Below are 22,476 nucleotides of genomic sequence, written 5' to 3' on the forward strand. Positions count from 1 at the left end.
TAACTTCCCACAGAACCGTAGGGTTTTCTTATGTAGCAGCGTAAGGTCTTCATTTTTGATGTAATTACAGACAGTCTGTGCTCCTTAAATTATGATCCTTGCTCTGTCATGGTCCAGGGATGTGGTTCCATAGAACATCCAGTGTACAGTCCTGAAATGACATAAAGAGGAAGAGCCTTTCAACGGAAAGTCAATGGCACAGCTTTGCTCTAAGGCTGCAGAATGAACGAACTGACCTCTAAATATCTCAGAAATCCTCCAAGGATGCTTATTTTCCTTAACGGAATATGAACCATGTTTTGAAAAAGAATCGATGTTCTTCTATGATGATAAATAATATTTGATGTTTTGCAGGTGAATTAATTTCCCTGAAATAGCCTTCGAGAGAGAGAGCCACGGGGAAATGGATATGGTGGGGATGAGGGATCAGGAAGGAGGAGTTGAGGAAGACAGAGATGAAGAGAAGGAACCAGGCAGATAAAGGAAGGGGGAGGATAATTCATTTGTTAGGTTTCGTCTGAGATGCCAGAAGAAAAAATAACTGGTGAAGATGCTCAGTGAATTGTCCTGGACGCCGCGGAGCTGCAGTCACAACTGGGTAGGTATAGAGGCATGGAGAAAATAGTTTGCGATTCCTGATTTCTCTCTCAGCTAAACTTTTACGTTGCTTCATACTTGGCTCAGACCATACGGTTCTGTCACCCTTAATCCCTTTGCTGGGAGTGAATTGGGATGTGCTATGAAAACCATTTCCTCTTGGGTTTTGTGTGTTCCATTTACAAACAATGAACTCACGGGGTTTCACAGTGCTTAAAGGGCTCTGCAAGTTGTTTAGAGGGAATAAGGAACAGAGATAGGAAGTCCAGGCCTTTCTAGCAGCCCTTTATAAAGGCTTCCTCTCTAACCCGCGGCTTCCAGAAAATAGCAGGCTGTGGGATAGCTTGTAAAGAGAGGCTGATGGTGGAATGCTTTGTTCTAAAGGAACAATAACACAGACTTAGAGATAATTACCTTAATTTAAAGCCCATTGAGTTAATGACCATATATTTATGTTTCTTGTACCCCTATCTAATAGGTTAATTATTCTGATTCACGGTCATAAAAAGTCACAGAATCACTTGCTGAGCACCTATCCTTACCGGTTTCCACAGGCTGTAGGCTCAGCTGTTCCCTCGTCTGCATGATACTGAATTGACTTCATCAGAGCACAGACCTTAGCTGCAGACAGTCCTCACTGGCTTCCAGGTACACGTTGGGAGGTGGACAAGCTGTTGTTGGTAAAGGTGCCTTTTGGGGCTAGAAGCTATATGTGTTGCAGGTCTTTATTCTTGGGATCAGAGAGACAGCAAGGTGCTAAAATTATGGTCCTGCTACTTTCTAGCATTGTGACTGTGAGCAACTTATCTGAGTCCCAGCTTTCTCATTTGTCATATTGGGATAATAAGGTCTCCCCTCGACTTATTGGAAGGACTGAATGACATAATGGGTGTGGAAGGGCCTGTTACATTTTAAGTCCTTCATAAATGTTTATTATATCTAGATGCAGATAATATAGTCTGGGTTGTAAGCTCCTACTGCATTAGGTATCATGAGTGCAGGCACGATCACAGTCCTGGTCACTGTGTACCCAGGGCCTGACACAGAGTAGGATTCAATAAATAGCTATTCACCAAATGAATGTCTGGGCTATTATTTTAGTGCAATACTCAAGGGGCTTAGAGTTTTGCCTCAACTTAAGACCAAACTGAAATGCATATTTTTAATTTAAAAAACTATTTCATATCAGTGTATTATAACATTTCTTCTATGTAAAGAGAGGTTATATATCTAAGGATATAAAAATCTCATAGGTTTTAAAAATTATGTTTCCTCATTTAAAGCAAGTATCAGCAAATTTTTCAGTAAGGGACCAAATAGTAAATATTTTTGGCCTTGCAGGCCATATGGTCTCTTCTTAACTACTCAACTCTGCCATTGTAGCTTGAAAGCAACATAGACAGTAGTAAATGAATGGGCATGGCTGTGTATCAATAAACCTTTATTTACAGAAACAGGCAATAGGCTGGATTTGACCTGTGGGCTATAGTTTTTGTACCTTGATTTGAGGGATGAAGCCCTGATTTACGATTGTAGAAGAAATAGATACACGTCATATAAATTTGGCTAAGAAATGAGAAAAAGTTAATGCAGTCCTAATTCTGCATAATTATAATAATAATACTAACATTTGTATAACACATTAGAGCAAGGAAGGCCAAATGATTGTCCCTATTTTTTTATAGGTGAGAAATTGAGGTTCAAGAGGTATTTGCTCCACGTCCCAGGCTAGTAAGAGTCAGACCAGGATCTGGATCCTCTGACTGCAAATGAGCTGCTTTTTCTGTGACGTATTCTTTGCCGTCTTCCAGCTTTAGCTGTCTTTGATCCCTGTGTCTCTGTCACTTGGGGCAGGCAGTGGCCACTATTTCCAAGCCCGGAGGCTTCAGTTTTGGATCCGAGAGAACTGAGGGCTTTTAAGGAAAGGGTAATTGATATCTTAAGGTGATTGCAAGTTTTAAAACAAGTTTATTGTGTTTTAGTCTTTACTACTGTTTCTTTTTGTTGTTTCAATGGAATATACATATGTTTTTCTTTTAAATTTTATGTGTTGTTACCCAGGCTTTTAGGTTTGGAGGATAAAATGGTGAATGTCAGGTCAACTGTCTAGTTTAGATAAAAGATACATTTTTCATTAGATTGAAGGTCTCTATGCTGACATTTTCCCCATAAACACTGTTTGTTTCCTCAGTATTATGATGTAAAGTTGGATGAAAAAGAGCTTCTTTACAATATTTCAAAAATACTGCCTTTACCACACAGGAGAGTTTTAATCCTCTTGTTTTGCACCACAAACTGGCAAAGACTGTCTAGTGAATCATTCTGGCATCCCTGAATTTTTAATTCCAGAAAGAAAAAGTTATTGAAGGGTTAAATGCTTGGCTCATAACTCATGAGGAGTTGTAACATATCTAGGAGGAGCCGTCTAACTCTGCACTTGATGAAACCCTGTTTTTACAGCCTGTTGACACAGAAAAACTTTTTAGCTTGTTTTGAATAGCACTGTCAGGTTAGTTGATTTCAAAATTCCTCCAAACTCTGGTGTAATTCTCTAACAGTCATTGACATTAGAGACACTGACTTTCTTCAGTCTCTCAAATGAGATCACTAATGCAATGTCCCAAAGGGCGCCTGGCATATGGTAAGTGCTCAGTGAATCCTCATGCCCTCTTTAGTGATTTTTACTTTACCTTAATATTGTGCTACACTTTGTGGTGGATTTCATCACTACTGATTTAACAACCACACCAGACCAAATCTTTAGGCTTGCAGGGCACAGTCATCTGTAGCCAGGTCTCTGTTGGATTATTTGAGAAGACAAACAGGTGCAATCCTAGATTAAAGATATTCAAATAAGCTTTGAATCTGCTCAGGCATCCAGAAGCCCAATGCCATGTGAGTATCAACAGCCAACAATAACAAACGCGACAACCAGAAATCCAGGGAGCCAGGTGAAAAAAAACCCATCCTGTTCTCAATGTAGATAGTACCCTTTTTGAAAGGTGAAGCTGGACAGCAACCACATGAAGTAGTTACGGAGCAACTGGCATGAAGTATTAATTGATTTACATGTTGAAATTTTCTACTCTCTTGTGATTCATAACCAATGACCAAACTCAGCCGAAAAATGATGGGTTTTAGAATCTTGTGGAAGCATTTAGAGAAAAAAACCCAAGTATTTTCAAATGAAAAAGTGGAGAAAATTAACAGCATATTTGTTTTCTAGGTTTACTACTGATAAATGAGTCCCTTTTGATGCTCAGCTACTAATTTCCATTGGTCAATATCTTACCTTATAAAACTTGTTTTTCTTGTTTCACTTATACACTAGCTGCATAAGTAGCTTACATTCTCCATATAAATATACATATACATATAGTATATATAACCAGCTTCTATTCTCCATAATGGCAATATCCCCTGCTTTAAAGTTTTCTTTTGAATTTCCCTGTGTCTAATGTAATCATATTCGTGGAGTCGGAGCTCAGATAATGTTGTCAGACGAGAAGCTGGAAAAGGGAGACAAAGCTGCCAAAAGGGAACGAGGCCTCATTTTGTCTATAAATCATGTCGATTCCCCAAGTTTTTACTCTCCCTGACTCTCCTCTGGTTACAACCTTTGTGCCCTGTTTACTGACCCCCATGCTTATAGTCCTAAACCAATCAGAATTCTAGAATGTTAGAACTAAAAGCAACATCAAAAGTTATTTGGGTCTGTTTTAAAACTTCTGCTTTTTCAGTTGTGGAATATATTTGTCCCATGAAAGCTTAATTAGAAAAAAGGAAAGGAAGGACAGAAGGAATGAATGAAGGAACGAAGGAAGAAGAAGAAAGGAAGAAAGTAGGGGTATGTGGGGCTCCAAAATTCCTTGAATAGATTAAGAAGATAATTAGACAGAATTTCCAGAGATACTGGTATACAGTTGATCAGTCCTTTGGTGTCTAGCAAATTGTTCTCTTCTGGAAAGTTACCCCCACCTCCCCCGTCTCTCTGTCAGTAGGTCTTGATAATTTCTATCTTCTGATTGATATTCAGCTATTCTAGTCAATAAATGAAATCGTAATCCCCACTCCCGCCCAAGGCTGCTGCAGGGAGAAAAAACAACTTTGAAAATAGCTTAAACTACATTTTGCAAGTCCTATGTAATAAGTCAAAAAAAAGTTTAGAATAATATAGAAATTCATGTATAAGGGAATATCCAAGACAATGGGTGTGTGAAATAAAATAATTCTCTATTTATCAAGTATAGGGATTTGGGTTGAAAGCTGTGGGACAAACATTATTATGAGGCCTCTGAAAAGAGACCCAACTGGAAAGAGCAAAGAAAATATAAACATAGTAAGTTAAATATTTAATTTAGTTGAAAGCATTTAGCATGAGAATTTATTTAAAAATATATATGCCACACATTTCTTTTCTTTCTTTTTTTCCCCTTTAATCAATCATTGATAATTTTGCCCTGGGTTCCAAAATGGCACTTGGAAAGATGCCATTGTGGGAGGGGCAAAGTTAATATATTTCCATTCCTGATGGGGTGTAGATTGAAACTTACCTGGCCAGCTGTTAGCAGCAACTCTGAAGGCAAGAAGGTAAATGCTAACATTACTTAATTTCATTTTTAACAATGAACACTGCATTGGAAAATTACGTTAAATAATAGAAACCCAAAGGAGATTTGATTGAAACCAAAGGATATGCTAGTTTTATTAAGTCAAATGTCTTTTAAAAAAGAGAAATTTTGTTTTATGATGTTTTGAATTTTTTGTAAATGTGGCAATGCCTGCTAGGGCATATTAGTGGTACCTGTCACCTCCCTCAGCCCCCAAACACATGGTCTGATGTCTGATGTATCTGATTGATTTTTTAAAAATATGGGTATTTGAATAATTTTTTAAATCTTTACATAATTGACAGATTGTATTTCATCTTTTTATTAATTATTTCTGAAATATAAAATGGTAAGATATTTAGAATATCTATATCTTAAATAGTATGAGTTTGCATTTCTTTTTTGTAACAAAGTTGGAAATGCTTTTGATTGCATCTTTCACATGTATTTCTTTGTTTTTAGATATTGTTTATCATTTAATTAGTTATAACCAGGTTTGAATATTTATTCCAGCAGAATACCACCTACCCGTGTAAAGTTGGACTTTCATTCTTAGGTTATTAATAGCTTTGTGGAAATTAAGGAAATTATAACATGTGAAATATTTTGGGATATAATTTTTTCTTCCTACTATTTAGGAAAGAACAGTTTCACCCAGAATACTTTGGTTTGTTGGAAAACCTACCTAGTCTGAGATTTACATTTTCACTATAAAGGAAACCAGTTTAATAAGTGAAGTATTTCTAACATAGTAGAGAATTAATCAATCAACAGTTGACTCTACTATGTACCATTTCTATTAATTACAGCTGCCTGAAGAATGTATACAGAATTAATATGAGGTACTGAATTATCATCTAATATTTCAAACAGAATTTTAGAATTCTTTACAACGGAAAAGGGGCAGATGATAGCAAATAATCCATAAATACTTGTTAAGTGCTCTTATCTGCCACCTTCTGTATTCTTTACTGATGGGATACAAAAATGAATAAAAAACATGGAACCTGCTCTCAAGAGAATTATCTTTTGGAAGCAATGACAGAAATATAAAAAAACAATTACCTTACACAATGATAAGGGGAATAGAAGTATGAATGCCGTGTATTCCAGAATGAACCAATCCTGCCAACACCTTAATTCTGGACATCTGCCTCCAAAACTGAGGGAGAATAAACTCCTGTTATCTAAGCCACTCAGTTTGTGGTAATTTGTTACGGCAGTTTTAGGAAACTAATTCATAACCACTAAACAAAAATAGATCTCTATCTGTATCAATATCGATATCAACATCAATATCTGTCCAGGATGATGGTGACTTTAGTTTTCCAGTTTTTAATAACATATTGAATATTTGTGTATGATTGTATCTCAGTTATGTAAAATGAGTACTGTCTGTTTACCTATTTTCCTCTGATCATCATTTTCTCTGTCTCGTGTTTTTTTTGGTTTTAGATTGTCATCAGTTTCACCATGGATTCTCTTGTTGCAGCAAACACTAAATTTTGCTTTGATCTTTTCCAAGAGATAATCAAAGATGATTATCATAAAAACATCTTCTTCTGTCCTCTGAGCCTCTCGGCGGCCCTTGGCATGGTCCGTCTGGGGGCCAGAAGTGACAGCGCACGTCAGATCGACCAGGTGCGGATCCAGGACCTCCGGTCCACACGCAAAGTCAGACTCTAATCCGGCTTTGGCAAGACAAGCTGCTCGCTGCACCCTGGGCTTGCTTGGATTCGCGTCTGCCCCGCAGCCTTCATTTATATGCTCGCCTTGCTTTCTCTTCAATCCAAACATTCTTCAAGGCTCTTTTAAACCTCCACCTCCTTTGTGGAGCCTCCCAACCTCACCAGTCTGACAGCTTTTCTCATTCATCTTCTTTGTCTCTATCTGTCTGCATGTCTGTCCCCCTTCTTCTCTGTCGTTATTGATACCAATATTGCTAGGAATTTTTGATGTATGTATGTGTTTTCTCTCTCACTCATTCCATTAAATAAATATTTAGTAAGCATCGACGATGTATCCAGTGGCTAGAGATCATGGCATCCTCCTTGACTCCACTCTTTCTCTCTCACTTCACATTAGATTTGTCAGAAAACCCTCTTGGCTTTTCTTTCAAAATTTATCCAGAACTTAGGCATTTCCCACCATTCTCTGAGGGCTGACCCATCATTGTCCCTTCTAACCTGGAAATAACTTCTTAATGGGCGTCCATGCTTCCACTGACAGTCTGTTCTCAACCCAGTTGCCAGAAAGATCCTTTCAAAACCTAAGAAAGATCCTGTTTCTCATCTGCTCAAAATCCAGACTTCCCATTTCACTAATGAGAGCAGCGGAGTCCTTGAAACAGCCCGTGAGCATCTGGGATGTGACTTCCAGAAAACCCGGAGACTCAATCTCTCCTCTCCTGCCTCTCACTGGCTCCAGCCACACTGGGCTCCCAGCTCCCTTGGCTAAGTCATTCCCACTCTTGCCTTAGGGCCCTAGCTCCCTTCCCTTTGTCTGATGGCTCTTCCCCCAGATAACAGATCTATAACTTACTGTCTCCCGCAGGACGTTGATCAGAGTTGACCTTCTCAACAAGGCTTACCTTGACCTGTGAATCTAACACTCCAATGTGGCCACCAACCCTGTATGATTTTCTCTTACCCTAGTTATTTCCCCCTACATGCCATTTTCCATCTTCTAACATACTGCATACAGTAGTTAATTACTGCGTGCATTACTTTTTGCATGTCCCCCCCCCCCCCCCCCCCCACTAGACTATAATCTAGAGGCAGGAATCTCTGTCCGGGAACAGTGCTTCGTTTATAGTGGTAGTCACCCAATGTAAATTTGACGAATGAATGAATGAAAGTGACAAGAACAACTCCCCAGTAAACTACAGCCCCTGAGTTTGATCTTATACTTCCCCGGGTCAGGGGTTATGCCTGAACACAGCTGTTGTCCCTAATATGGAGGGGTGATGTCTTGGATTAAGGCAGAATGTGCTTAGGGTCATTCTACTTTGTTCCTTTATTTAGATTTTGTATATTATTCCATTAGCAAAACTTAGCTTTGGAGTGTGGTTGGCATCCTCCAGTTCGGGTTTCGGATGTTCTTTCTCCAGGCACTTGGTTGTCACCCTAACCCTAACCTTAACCTTAACCCTAACCCTACCTGCTCAGCAAACCTACCCTGAGCAGTACAAGATGTGCTGCTTGTCTCCTACCTTTCCGCAAAAACTTGTCTTTTGCTGTCCTGACTCGCTTGATTGATTTGAAGCTCTAGATCGGTGGTGTCTAATGCGAATATAATTTAAGTCATGTACATCAGTAAAAATTTTTAGTAGCCATATTAAGAAAGTGAAAAGAAATAAGTGAGAGTAATTTTAATGATATATTTTATTTGACTCAATACATTCAAAATATTATCATATCAACATGTAATCAATTGAAAAATTTAAAAGAGATTTTTTACATTCTTTTTTTTTTTTTTTCCATCCTAAGTCTTCAAAATCTGGCAAGTGTGTCTTACATTAACAGTCACTTCAGCCTGGCTCAATGGCCACATGTGGCTAGCAAATACCTTGATATTCTTTTAGTTTGGTTACATTCATTCTTAAATGCAGCCCCAGTGGGGGGTAGCATTCAGCTTCCTTCCCCTTCATTGCATCTCACAAGCCAAGTCAAAAAGAAACATCCATTTTGCTTTTACTGTTGCTGATTGTTTTGTTTGACTGTATAATCATTGCCATTATCACATTATAAAAATGTTTCTGAAGTTATTCAGACTTCCTGCTGTTCATATGGTCTGAGAGACCCCATACCATTATCATGCAGGTGCTACACTTCAATGAATTTTCCCAGAATGAAAGCAAAGAACCTGATCCCTGTCTGAAAAGCAAAGCACAAGAAGTGCTGGTTGACAGCTCTCCTGAAGAGCAGAAAGAAACGACAGGGTCTCTGAATCTGCAGGTGAGCCCCCACGAACTCCTGTCACTCTTCCTTACAAATTGCTTGCTCTGGCTGGACTATATTAGGCGATGGTTGCTTATCCCCAAATATCCCTTATCCCCTGGCTGTCCTCAGCAGCAACAACAATAGCAATAATAATCCAATATGACCCGCAATTCTTTTCTGATTTTGTGCCTTAGATGTCCTTGACTGTAAGCTGGTTTCCTAAAGAGCAGGATCTAGTATCTTCTGCTTATGATAAAGAAACTTGGATCATAGTCCCAGTACTTGCTACCTTTATAGGCCACAGGTTCCCAGGATGGACCACAGTTGAGGATGAAGGGCAGTAAGGGTGGGAACCAGCTGTGGGATAACCCAGTCTCCCTCTCTCCACTTTTGCCTGGTCTATTTAATGTTGAAATCTGTACTGACACCCACAACTTTTATTGGTTGTCTCATACCAGGAGCAGGAAAGATACTCTCCAGGTTAAATATCCCCTTACCTTAGCAAGTTTAAGAGGATAGAGACGAGATTGTCTGTATCCTGTATTTTTTTTGAATACAGAGAACAAAGAGGTGCGCTAATCTAAATTATAGTGTGCATTGCTGAGTCACCAAATACATTTTTCCTGGGTGATCTTGACGATAATGTGGGAGCCATGATCTCCCACTAGGACTGTCTCTCACTCTCCATTCCTCTCTTCTTCTCAGTTTGCTCCCCCACATGGTAAGAAAGCGAAACGACAGCTTGCTTTAGTGGCATTTAACTCCTCTGAGAAGATCCTGTTTTGTTTCTTTTGTTAGGCCGCGTCTTCAGGAGATGAGAGCGCACTGCTCAGCTGCTACTTCGGGCAGCTTCTCTGCAAATTAGACAGGATCAAAGTCGATTACATTCTGAGTATTGCCAACAGGCTTTATGGAGAGCAGGAATTCCCAATCTGTCCGGTGAGTCAGGCATGACTGGGGGTTAAAGCTATCTATAATATGCTATTGAAAAATCAGTGTGTAGCTGGAATACTCAGCTGCCATCTAGAACACAAACCTCTCTGACAGGAGGATGCGCTGTGGCTTGGCGGGATGTCGGAGACCCACCTTTCTTTCCCACACCTTCTGTTGCCCTCCTCCCAGTTTTCAACTTGAGCGGTTTATGGGGCCCGCTGTGAGTGGGATCAAGGCCGGGGGGCGGGGCGGGGGGGGGGGAGGGTCACGTGACTAACAGCCTTCGGAGCACGTGTGGATTTGGTAATGGTGTTCTAAAGTCAAGGTGCCTGGCAGATGGTGCACGTGGTAGCTCCTCTTCCTGTTACCCCCACCTCCTCCAAGGCACTTCTCCAAAATGTCCTTTTGTGCCACGATCAGGCCACCCTGCAATGAAATTGTACTCACTAAAGATGCGAGTGGCACGGCAGAAGGAGACTGCATTTGGAGCCCAAAAGGCGTGTGTTTCGTCTCTGTGGCCTAACAGCTTTGTATCTGGAGCGAGATGCATCTGAATCTGGGCTTCAGTTTCCTCCCTCACCACTAGAAGGAGCCACGTACCTAGGAATAAACGTGAGGCGTGGCCAATGGCAGATGGATACAGCTGGTTAGGGCTGGCATCCAGAGAAGAGCGAGTAGCTTATTTTGACCGAAATAAGTATGTTCTCCTACAATGAAAATGAGATTTCATATGCTTTCTTTTAAAAGTAGCATCATTGAGATATAAATTTACATATCGTACACTTCACCCATTAAAAATGTGCAAATCAATGTTTTTGGTGTATTACATTATTAATTTTTTAAAAATTGTGATAAAGATATCTGTAACATAAAAATTGCCATTTTAACCGTTTTTAAGTGTATAATTCAGTGGCATTAATTACATTCACAATGTTGTGTAAGCATCACCCCAAACAGAAACTCTGTAACCGTTACTGGGTTATTAAGCAGGGTTTTAATTCTTAAAAATAAAAGCATTTTACAGCTAAGTCTCTCACATTACCTGATATGTATCTTGTGATGTCTCCATAAGCGGAATGGCCAAATAAAAAGACATCCGGTTGGAAAGTCTTGTGCCATAGTAACTATGGACTGCTCCGTGAATAAGCATTCTACATCCTAAATTGTCACCACAACAGCAGAGATGTCTCTGGCTAGTTAAGACTGGGCACAGAGAGAGACCACAAGCATCCAGCTTAAATGATTAGGGACATCTTTCTCACTAGGCTTCTCATGACTGACTCACTCTTAACTATTAGCATAATTGTGTGATTTTCTTGCATTATTTCTATTTATCCCAATTTATCAGGAATACATAGATGGTGTGATTCAGTTTTACCACACGACGATTGAAAGTGTTGATTTCAAGAAAGACACTGAAAAGTCCAGACAAGAGATTAATTTCTGGGTTGAATCTCAATCCCAAGGTAAGAAAAACCAAACATAGTGTAGCTAGTATTCTTTTCCATTTAAAAGAAAACAAGTCAGCCCAGCATTTCAGATTGCTAGTCTGTCAGAGGCCAGATGCTCATGCATGTGGAGTGGGTCCAAAGTGTGTTCTGCTGGTGTCAAACAGCTAAAATGCTTAGGTACTGTGGTTACTTATTGTGGCTCCTTTGCTCCCTCACAAAGATGAAGTGGCTTTCAGCCAAGCACAATGCCAGCAGGATGTTAACTATGTCCATTTTTTTTTTAAGGGGTCAGTAAAAAGATTCCGAAGAAAATGTAGTTACTCAGAGGGAAACGAAAATAATAAAATCCTTATTCTTAACAACTTTTCACTAGGTAAATAGGTATTCTCTGAGTGAAGGGGGACTTACAGATAGTGATGAAGGGTGAAAATTTGAGTTCAACATAAATGGCATAATTTTTAAATATAAAGCTCCCTTTCCAGCCCATCCAGCTCCCTGCACAATGGAAGTCTCTAAATGGAAGAGGGATCAGACTGCGTGAACGTGGGCTCCCAACATGGCCATTCCCTCCCATCGATGTTTAAACACAATCTGCTATGCTACCTCTCTTTCTGGCAGCCTGGTTCGTCCAGCACGCTTGCCTGTCTGCCAAATCCTCAGCCTCGAGGCATCTGGGATTAATCTTCACGTACCCTCTACTCTTTAATGTCTTCCTTCTAATCTTTTCTTCATGTAACTCAGTTACACGGTTATTCCAAAAAATTATAAATTGTGCCACTGTGGAATATTATCAATCTTCATGAAATAACTATACCTTGTTCCTGTGCTTAACTTGGTAGAGTAAGGGGTTCTTTACTGCTCTGATGCTTGCATTAAAAGCAAAACAGAAACCATGTGAAACTGGGCCTGACTGCAGCTAAATTAATTAAATGACCTTGTGTTGATAACCTTTCTGGTTCTCAGCAGCTACATCTGTAAAATGATGGAGTAGAAGAGAGAAGATCTCTTGCCTCCATGAAATTCCATGATTCTCTAAAACTGTATTTTCTTTAGCAAATGGAACCCATAGTTTCACGTTCTAAATGGTTTCTCCTCATAAGTTCTATTTTTTGTTTCAATATTTCTAATGCTTCTAATTCATTCATCATAGTTTAGAGTTTCCTTTTGATGGTATGCATTGATTGTTGTCATTGTTTGAATCACACCAGTGTTTTCAGCACTGAAGGTTCAGTTGCTCATAGAATCAAAACTCATCTTCCCCGTAAAATATCCACTGACATTGGAGTTTGTCTGTCATATTAGAATTATTTAGGACACTGTTTCTTGGACTTACACATCTATCATACAACAAAAACAATACAGCATGTTTAAAAATATTCTTTAATTGAGTTGGAAGGAGTTTCAAATCTATAGTAGGTGTCTTAGTGTCTCATATGTACTTGTAATTAATATACAAATTCATGTTGCCTTAATAAGAACCCACTCAAGTATAAAAGTTTTCAGTGTTGCTTCACATGATGAACTAAGAACAAAGGGGAGCTAGAGAAGGTTTAAGACAGAGAGTGTGTTTTTAAAAAGATGACTCTGATTGTCCAATGGAGAACAGATTGGAAGTGGACAGGAGGGCATGCAGGTGCAGATGGCAGATAGAGCATCATTGTAGAAGAACAACAGAGAGGTGCTAGCAGCTTGGACCAGGTGGTGCTGGTGGAGATGGTGAGATCTGGATGGATTTGAGCGATATTGAGGTGTAGATCAGAAGGATTTTACCAGTCACTCGGATAGGATGGATGGCTTAATGAGAGTCAGCGGGTCATCAAGAATGACTCACAGTACCTTAACTTGAACATCTTGATTCTTCAAATGCAAAGCAGAGACAATAAGCCCAAATAAAGAAATTGCCTTTCTGACACCCCATTTATGTCTCCTCGTAACATGTCAAATATTTTAACGCAATTTTTCAAACAAATTAAAGATTTTCCAAAATGGGAATATACCCTATCCATGATTTAGGTTTTTTTAAAAAAAGGATTTCTAAAACCGATAAACGATCCTTGAACAAGGTTTGTGTCCTCAGGTTAGAAGTGTTATTTATTGTAGTTATTGCTGTTTAAGGATTAGCCTTTGTGTTCTGAACTCAGTGTAGCCAACAAGTGAGAGGCTTCAACTTCTCCTTTAAACCTTTCCCTTTCCTATTTCTTGTTTACTTGCAGTGGTCTTGTCCCCCTGAACCATGTCCCCACTAGATTCATGCCCCACCATCCCGGTGTTGGAGACTCAAACCTCCCCAGATTTGTGTTTCACACACGGGGAGAAGTGGTCTGTGGTTTTGTTGGCTTTCTATGGAGAAGAAGGGAGGATGTCAGCCCGCTTGATGCTGGTACCCTGGATAGGACTTAGCGAGTGCTTCCTTCTACCAGAGCATACGTAGGCTTGAGAAACAGAATAAACTCTTTCCCTCAGGCCTAAAGGTTAGTGGCTTCCTTGGGGGTCAGATCAAACTGCTGGATGGATCAGGGCATTTTTTTGACTACAGTGTGGGTCTGAGAAAGATGCTTCTGTGCAATGAAAAGTTTGGAGTACATGAGGGAACACACATAGTGCATCACTTCTTCTGCCTTCAGAATAAGACCATGTCCCAGGGCGTTTGCACATGTTCTCAGTGATGGATGGCCTGGGGAAGATGTCTGACTTGCTTCAGTTTGGTGTCAGGTGCAATGCTTTCTGATTCTCTCTTCCATTTGATGAATTTCCTTCCTTGTCACTTGACCTCCTCACGTTGGCTTGGGGCTGGGATATCCCTGCCTGGCCTTTCCTTGGGGGAAGCACCCAAACTCCAAAATTATTTCTCCTTATTTCTTCCACATGCCATAAAAATTCTCATTCCTTCAAGGTTCCACTCAGTTGCCAAGAGGAAAGTGGTTCACTGAAGAAAGTAATACTAAGCCATGAATATCTAGTTTCTCCTCACTTAGTTAACTCTCCCAAAGTATTTTAAGTGTAGGTGATGTCAACATAATCTATTGCTATGGGATTTAAGTGGAAATCTTCTTGAGGTGGAAAGATCTTCTCATTTTAAGGCCTTGACATGCATTCAAGCAACTGAGGATTTAGTATTCTGAGGTGGAAAATGATGGATGGACTATTGCCTGATAGCATGGGCTTTTCCAGTCTTCTTTAGGGCTGGTTATTGTGGGAGGAGCCGCAGAACCAGGCCAGGAGCGGGAAGGCCCCAGGACTCATCTCCATCGGCCTTGCTGCTTTTTAGCTCTGTGGCCTCTCCTCTCATTGGCTGTAGTTTATTCTACTATAAAGAAGGGATAACAATACCTCCTTCTCAGGGTTGATGTGGAATGAAATGAGAGAGGGCATGTGAAAGTCCCTAGAAAATCAGTTTTCTATCATGGCCCCATATATTTATATGCATTTTTGTTTGTATGCAAGAATTTGTATGCATTTTTTTCATCTTCTATGGTAAGTGCTTGAGATAGGAAGTTTATACAACAGTGTTTTTTCTCAAGGAGACTATATGATATAATAAGTGGTAGGATACATAATTTGAAAGGTCAACCATGGCATAAGATGTCTGGTGACAAGTTCCAACCACAGTGATACAGAGAATCAGAGGAAATTCCCCCAGTTACAGTGCTTGGAATGGGCCCCTCTTAGTGAGAGGGCGCCTCCCCCATCACTCCCACCCTTATCTCTACCTCCATCCCACCCCAGACTATGAGTCTTTCAATTTTCTGGGGTCAGCGTGTCTCTTCAATGGGATGTTCTCTAGCCTTGGGGATGTTAAGCTGCATTGAAAGAAATATGTCTACTTGAGTACTTTTCATACAGTTCATATTCAGGATATTCTCTGGCACTTTTTCTTTTTTAGGTAAAATCAAGGAACTCTTCAGAAAGGAAACTCTTACCAATGCAACCGTGCTGGTGCTAGTGAATGCTGTTTACTTCAAGGCCAAATGGGAAAAATATTTCGACTGTGAAAACACAGTTGATGCACATTTCTCTCTAAATGAGGTACTACATTAGATATTCCACTCAGAATTTCCACTCAGAATGATTTGCAGTGTGTATACTCAAATCTAAAACTTAGATCACTGGGTCACAGCTTACATGTATAATAAGAACATTTAGTACAAAAATCAGTACCTGAAGTTTATTAAGCATTTTTGTGCCAGGCACTGCACTGAGCATTTTCCACTCATTATTTCATTTGTTCCCAAAATAATGTTATGAAAATGGATGTTATTATTATTCCCATTTAGGAGTTGAGGGAGAAAAAATGCACAGGTTAAGTTACTTAGCCAAATTCACGTTAGGATTCACTCTGTGAGTGTTTGCCTCAAGCCACCAAGCTGCAGAATGGGAGGAAAGGGAAGAGTCAGGCCCCAGGCCAGCACTTGTTAGCCATGTTCCTCTCTCAAGTGCTGTACATCCTCATCTGTAGATTCATGACCCCCTACATACCTTGAGATTATTTTGAGATTTAAAGTGCCTGGAGTGGTGCCATTTCCTCTGATGGAAGCCTATGGAACAAGTGTTGTTAATTTAATATGTAGATGGTTATCATTTAACCAAGGTTCCCATTGGCACTGTGGTGGGGGCATTCAGGCCAGCAGGTGCAGGGGGCCACATGAGGCCAAGTGACTGGGATGGAACAGGTATGGAAGACAGAGAGCTGGCAGGGCTTGTTTCTGCTGGCTAGGCTGTGGGTAGATGCCTGGAAAGACAGTCTACCAACAAGTGGTCTTGGAAGCTGAAGAACCGATTAAAACCATGGGAAGATAAAGTGTTGGTAAAGGAAAGGCCAGCTGACCAGTGGGCAGAGGACTCTCTTTGGTTGGGATCACTAGTGTGGCTCAGAACTTCTGGTGAAGATTTAATGGACCCCTGTTTTCAGGGAAGTTGAGGACCGTGTGAGTTTGTGAGGTTATCATAGCAGTCCTGTGACTTTCTACCTTGTCTACTACAGAACGAAAAGAAGACTGTGAAGATGATGAATCAAAAAGGTCTATTTAGAATCGGCTTCATAGAGGAGCTGAAGGCACAGATCCTTGAAATGAGGTATACCAAGGGGGAGCTCAGCATGTTCATCCTGCTTCCATCTTGCTCTGCAGATAACTTGAAGGGCCTTGAAGAGGTAGACTTTCATTTTCATGTCTCTACAAAATATTTCATTATAGATCTTTGGAAAGCAGTGGTATCTACCATCTATCACACTGAGGAAGGATGGTACCTGAGCTATAAGAGATATCAAAGAATATTTAAGAATCTGAATTTGTTGAGATATTTATTCCTCATTTGTTTAGAACTAAAGAACAAATGCCAAAAATGTTGTATAGGAGTTTCCTCTTTAATCTCATAGCTCTCTGAAATTATTTTTTCCGGATTTAGGAATCTGGATGCTGAGTAACTTGAAAATTGCTACAAATGAAATGGCTTTTCCTTTTCTCTGAACAACTTGACTTTTGGCCTTCTACTCAGACTCTTTTGCTCAGTTAAAGACCCTTTAGTGGAATCCTGCTTTTAGGTGCCTCTACCTCGACAGAGGTGGAGATGCTGATACTGGAATAGATTACTTGTGAGGTAGGAATCCATATGGTCATGTGGATGAAGAGAGAAATAGAGAGAAAGTGGTAGAGAAATGCTGGTATAGTAATTACAATAATAATCTTTATTCAAAATTTGTTATATGCCTGGCCTATGTTAAGTAGTTTACATACATTATTTTGTTTAATCCTTGCAGTAGCCTAATGATAGTATCTCCGTTTTATAGAAGAGGAGATTGAACTTCAGAATGTCAAGGCTTGGCCAAGCTCACCCAACATATTCAACTGAACTTTGGTGGGCTTTGAACACTAGTCTGTCAGACACCAAAGAATGCTGGAACCCAAACTATCCTGGAACTTTTAAAGAGGAAAGAGATTTGCTTGGAGGAGTTTTAAATGAAATCAGAGTATTTTGAGGCTTAGGGAAAGACCTTGAAGATTGTTACTGACTGTTGAAATAGACTCAGACCCTTTGAAGTAATTGGGGTATTCGTGGCAGGCTCATAATCTGATCTTAAACGTTATTTTCTTCCTCTTGTAGCTTGAAAGGAATATCACCTATGAAAAGATAGTGGCCTGGAGCAGTTCTGAAAATATGTCAGAAGAAAGTGTAGCCGTCTCCCTTCCCCAGTTCACCCTGGAAGACAGCTATGACCTCAATTCTATTCTACAAGACATGGGCATCACGGATATCTTTGATGAAACAAAGGCTGATCTGACTGGAATCTCTCCAAGTCCCAATTTGTACCTGTCCAAAGTTGTCCATAAAACCTTTGTGGAGGTGGATGAAAATGGCACACAGGCAGTTGCAGCCAGCGGAGTTGTCGGCATGGAAAAGGGCACACCATCCTGGGTGACATTTAATGCCAATCATCCTTTTCTCTTTTTCATCAGACACAACAAAACCCAAACCATTCTCTTCTATGGCAGGGTCTGCTCTCCTTGAAAGGAGCACACTGTATAGTACTTGGGAGCTGGAAGAAAATGGCAATGCAGTCTTCTCCTGTTATAACATGGGCATTTGTGTTTTTGCTAATATCTAAAGCTGGCCGAATTCCATCGCAGCTCCAGGCTCCCTTCTTCCAGGCATTGGCCGGCACTTGTCCTGATCTTTCTCTCACCCTGTAGCTGATTTTCATCTAAGTCCATTAGTATCAAAGGTCCCTTCCTTCCTCCCTAACTTTTCACCACCCTAAGCTTTCAAGGATATAAATTCACCCTCTGTGACCTGAAGGTCAATATAATTGAGAATCATATTGACTTTGAGTGACCTACCTCCTTATGAAGGAATCCTGAAAGTTCAAGTCATTAGACCACTTCTAGGAGACGGCAAACTCAGAAAACACTTTAATATGGTGGCTAGAGAAAATGTTTAAATGGAGTGTGTTTTGGAAACTCAACTCTGTTTCCATGGCAGTTAAAATCATGGCCAATCACTGGGCAGCATACCTTGCCTCTTCTTCCATCTTCTTCAACTGCATGGAAGATGTTTTGTGAGGTGCCTCTTACTTGGTAGAAAGCAGGGCTTGGGGTGGATTTAGGTGCTAGCTCAAGAATGTAAGACTGCCTCAACCAGCTCTCATTTTCATGGATGAGGAGAATGGTATTTGTCTTGTGAGTTTGACATTGACCCAAGAAAGTGGCAAGTGGATTTAAAAGAGGTTGGTTTCAGTTTTCCTTAGTGAGTCTCCCAGGCCACCATCGTGAAGCACTTCCCTCTGTCTCTTCCTCACCCCTTCCTCAGAGAATTCTCACTTGCAGTTACCCCTAAATACCTAGCATGTGAGGTGGGGGAGAGAAGTGTTTCCCTCACTGTGGACCACTGGGCTCCCCATTCCCTTCTCTCAGTACTCTGGCCACATGGACCCATTTGTCCTCACAGAGGCCTCATGCTTGGTCATGTCCCGAGAGCAGGCCTGGGCCTGGGTGTGATGCACATGGAAACCCTTGTCAGGAAGGCTATTGGCTTTCATATCAAGCTCTGGTCTACTGAAAGCCTGACATCAGAGTGTTCAAGACTCTAGGACCTGGGCCCTTTGTTCTCTGATGTGTTGGTCTGAGTTCTTGATCTCTGCCTTAGCTGAATGCTCTGGAATGACCACTGACATGCCTAACTCGAGGAATTGGTCAGTCTCTCTTCTGTGGAGGTGAATTTCTGGTCTTGGTTGTGGCCCAGTTTCTCTGCCTTGCCTGATGACCATCCTCTGCCCAGTTGCCACTGTGTTGGTCAGTGTGGCTGTAGCAGTTTTTGCAGGAGAAGGTAGGTAAACCTCACCTGCTCTCATGCTGACCTCCTACCCCAGTGCTCCTCTACGCCAGTGATTTCTTTGTGCGAAGAGGGACAAATTTCACATTCTTCATACAGTTTTCTCATTGTTAAATCTTGTTTATGGTATTAAAAATTTCTCATAGGTAATGTGAGGCAGTTTGAAGCATTACTTCTAAGTTTTTTACCCAGAATGCACGTCCCATGGGTCACATTTGTCTCAGATAATCAAATCAGTCTCTCCTGTGGTTCCTTTTGGGGCTGACATTTTAAGGCCTGGTTCCATGCCGACCTGGCATCACTGAGGGACACAGCTGGATAACCGTGACCTATATATAGGTCTGTCATGGTCTGAAATTGCTTATGTTCTAATTCTTTTCCCTGATAAACACATTTTCTCGTTTGTATTGGGATTTTTCAGAATTTTAATCATGAGGGAAAAATGTATGTATTTACAGTGATGAGAAAGAGTGAGATTCTTAAATCTTTCTGTACATCAGTAAACAGTCTTTACTAATCTTTGATTGATTAAAATGTTTCTTCTTAGTGAATAAAGCACTTTTGTCATTAGTTAAGCTATGTGTAATGTGTTGCCGATTGGCTTTGTTTTTTAAAGATTGGCACCTGAGCTAACATCTGTTGCCAATCTTCTTCTTCTTCTTTTTTTTTTTTTCTTCTTCTTCTCCCCAAAGCCCTCCAGTACATAGTTGTATATTCTAGTTGTAGGTCCCTTTGGTCGTGCTATGTGGGATGCCGCCTCAGCAGGGTTTGATGAGCGGGGCCATGTTTGTGCCCAGGATCTGAACCAGCAAAATCCTGGGCCACCGAAGTGGAGCACGTGAACTTAACCATTCGGCCATGGGGCTGGACCCCAACCGACTTTTTTTTAATGACATAAATTTTTCTTTAAAATTTTTCATTCAGAAATATAGAAATACATAATCTATAAAACTAACAATTCATCTCAACTATGTAGAAAAAATGTATTTTATGCCAGTAATAATTTCTCCCAACTTTCCACCATAATTACGTACGAAGGCATACAAAAGGAATGAAAACTCACAACAATTCTAAAACCTAAGAGTGCTAGTCGATGGATCACCAGAATATGGGAGAAATTGCAGCTGACTACAAGCTGACAGGGCTGGATGGAAAGGCATCATCCAGGGGTTACCTGTATCATGCCACCATTGCATCAATCTGTCTTTTCTCCCACTGCAGCCTTCCCCTAAGTTCAGAAACACAAGATCTCTGTCAATCTGAATTCTGGACATCTACCTCTCTACTTTGTACTTGCTGCTGTCTCCCAGCCTCTGTCTTTCTTATTAGTTTGTTTTCTTTCTGCAGCCAGTTGAAGATTTGAGCCAAACTCCCCAAGTATGACTTGGACTCAAGTCCAAGTATGCCTCACAGGCATTGGCACTTTCCACCCTAGGAAGTTTAGTCATCACAACTAAAGTGCTTTGGGTGGGACAAGGACAGAAAGAGCATGGGTGGCAGTGTTCTTGGGTTTGTATTTTTCATCTACCCTCTCTGTTTAGAGTGTGAGAGTCAGGCCATACAGAGAGAAGAGGGTTCTAACTTGCTACAGGAGAACTACACTAGATGGAAGCCTCTGAGATGCTGGGAATTATACTGAAAATAGAAGCTCTTGAGTCTTCATTTTTGCACCTTCAGTGAGACTGACTCTTCAATATGGCAGCCAAGGCAGAGAGAATATGCGAGTCAGTAGGCTGCTGTAATTGCTAGAAAACCAGCCAGAGCATGCAAATCAGGGGAGTGAGTGCTTCCATTTCTAGTTCAAGGTTCCTTCCACCCAGCAATGTAGAACAAGTGAGGCAATGTAGATTCAAAAACAGTTGATTCATTTACGCCGACTATAAATATTCTGGGAAGAGAGCCATGACGTGTAGACCCACTAGGCTCTCCAGTGCTCTCTAGTTCACAGGCTCTATTTTATTTCAACCCAAGTCCTCGTATGATTTCATACATTATCTAAAGCATATTTCCCCTTCAAACTCTGCCCCAGGTTTTGCTTGAGCTGGAGCAAGCCAGACATGTGTTGCTTCATCCCTGATTGCCGTTTACTTCTTTTGCATGTGTGGCATTTTAAAAATTAAAACATCATTAACCTGAGGGAGAGGTCCTATAACTGGGGTGACAGGGTTAGGAAGTTGTGCAGTTGTCTCTGTGGATTTCTTTGCTCCACAGTTGAATGCCAACTTCAAACGTGTTGTTTATCCACATTACTCACATTGTATTCTTGTTTTCCCCAATCTGCTGTCTTATTCTTTCTCTTTTACTCAATAAAACAGAAAATTTATTCCCACATATGCATACCTTTTACCAATGTATTCTTTACACTTAATACTTAATTTAAAAATCCTCACATTCGAATACACTGGTTTCCTTCTGAATAATGTCATCCGTAATGCTCATCAAACAATGTTTTAGCTACAAATGGGTGAAAGCATTTAAGAAGCAATCAAATGCACAGCAGAGGAGCTGCCAGAAATCCACACACCTTTTGTTGACACACGTAGGTTCTGAATAGATGATCCCATGTCCAAGGTTAAGTAAATGGGTAAAATTGGCGAGTTGTGAAGCAAATACAGTGCCAAATAAGGAATGGATACATCATTCTGTAGACATAAAGATGAGACTTCAGAAAATGATTTGTGGCAAAAACCAGAAGAGAACTTGAGACAACTTTTAGCATGATCAATAGTATTTAAGAAGGCATGACATCTTCAGAAGGGGAGTGGAACTCCATGAAGGTAAACTGTGACAGGATGTGAAAGGACTGAAAGAAATGTAAGAAGACCTCTAAGGAACTGAAAATACACTAGCAGAATTTAAATAGGTTTTAGAGGCAGTAAAGAAGCAAAATTGTTGCACTGGAAAACGTAATTAGTGATGAATAGGGTGTGTTTGAGTGTCTCTCTTAGAATGTGTAGGAAATAATAAGAGGAAAATTAGTAGATACAAAAAGAGAACAGAAGGTAAACCCAAGAATTATGATGTTTCTGAGAAAGAAATCAGATTAATTGGCATGAAATCAATAATCAAAGACAAAATTAAAGAAAACTTTCTAAACTTGGATAATCACGTGATTACACT

At 40.3% G+C, this 22,476-nt stretch overlaps 1 protein-coding gene across 2 annotated transcripts; it reads left to right on the forward strand.

Moving 5' to 3' along the window:
• Window positions 1-1,108: 1,108 nt before the first annotated feature.
• SERPINB12 (serpin family B member 12) lies at window positions 1,109-19,931 on the forward strand. 2 transcript variants are annotated; one of them, XM_005612969.4, is made up of 8 exons: window positions 1,109-1,245; window positions 6,663-6,848; window positions 9,029-9,163; window positions 9,947-10,087; window positions 11,430-11,547; window positions 15,416-15,558; window positions 16,514-16,681; window positions 17,632-19,931. In XM_005612969.4, exons 2-8 carry the CDS (start codon window positions 6,681-6,683, stop codon window positions 18,034-18,036), a joined length of 1,278 nt encoding a protein of 425 aa, XP_005613026.1. In that variant the 5' UTR covers window positions 1,109-1,245; window positions 6,663-6,680; the 3' UTR covers window positions 18,037-19,931. The 2 variants fall into 2 exon arrangements, with proteins under 2 accessions (XP_005613026.1, XP_014583363.2); XM_014727877.2 differs by lacking the exon at window positions 1,109-1,245 and adding an exon at window positions 4,328-5,187.
• The last annotated feature ends 2,545 nt before the right edge of the window (window positions 19,932-22,476 follow it).

Source organism: Equus caballus, chromosome 8, assembly GCF_041296265.1.
Source record: "Equus caballus isolate H_3958 breed thoroughbred chromosome 8, TB-T2T, whole genome shotgun sequence".
Taxonomy (NCBI): Eukaryota; Metazoa; Chordata; class Mammalia; order Perissodactyla; family Equidae; genus Equus; species Equus caballus.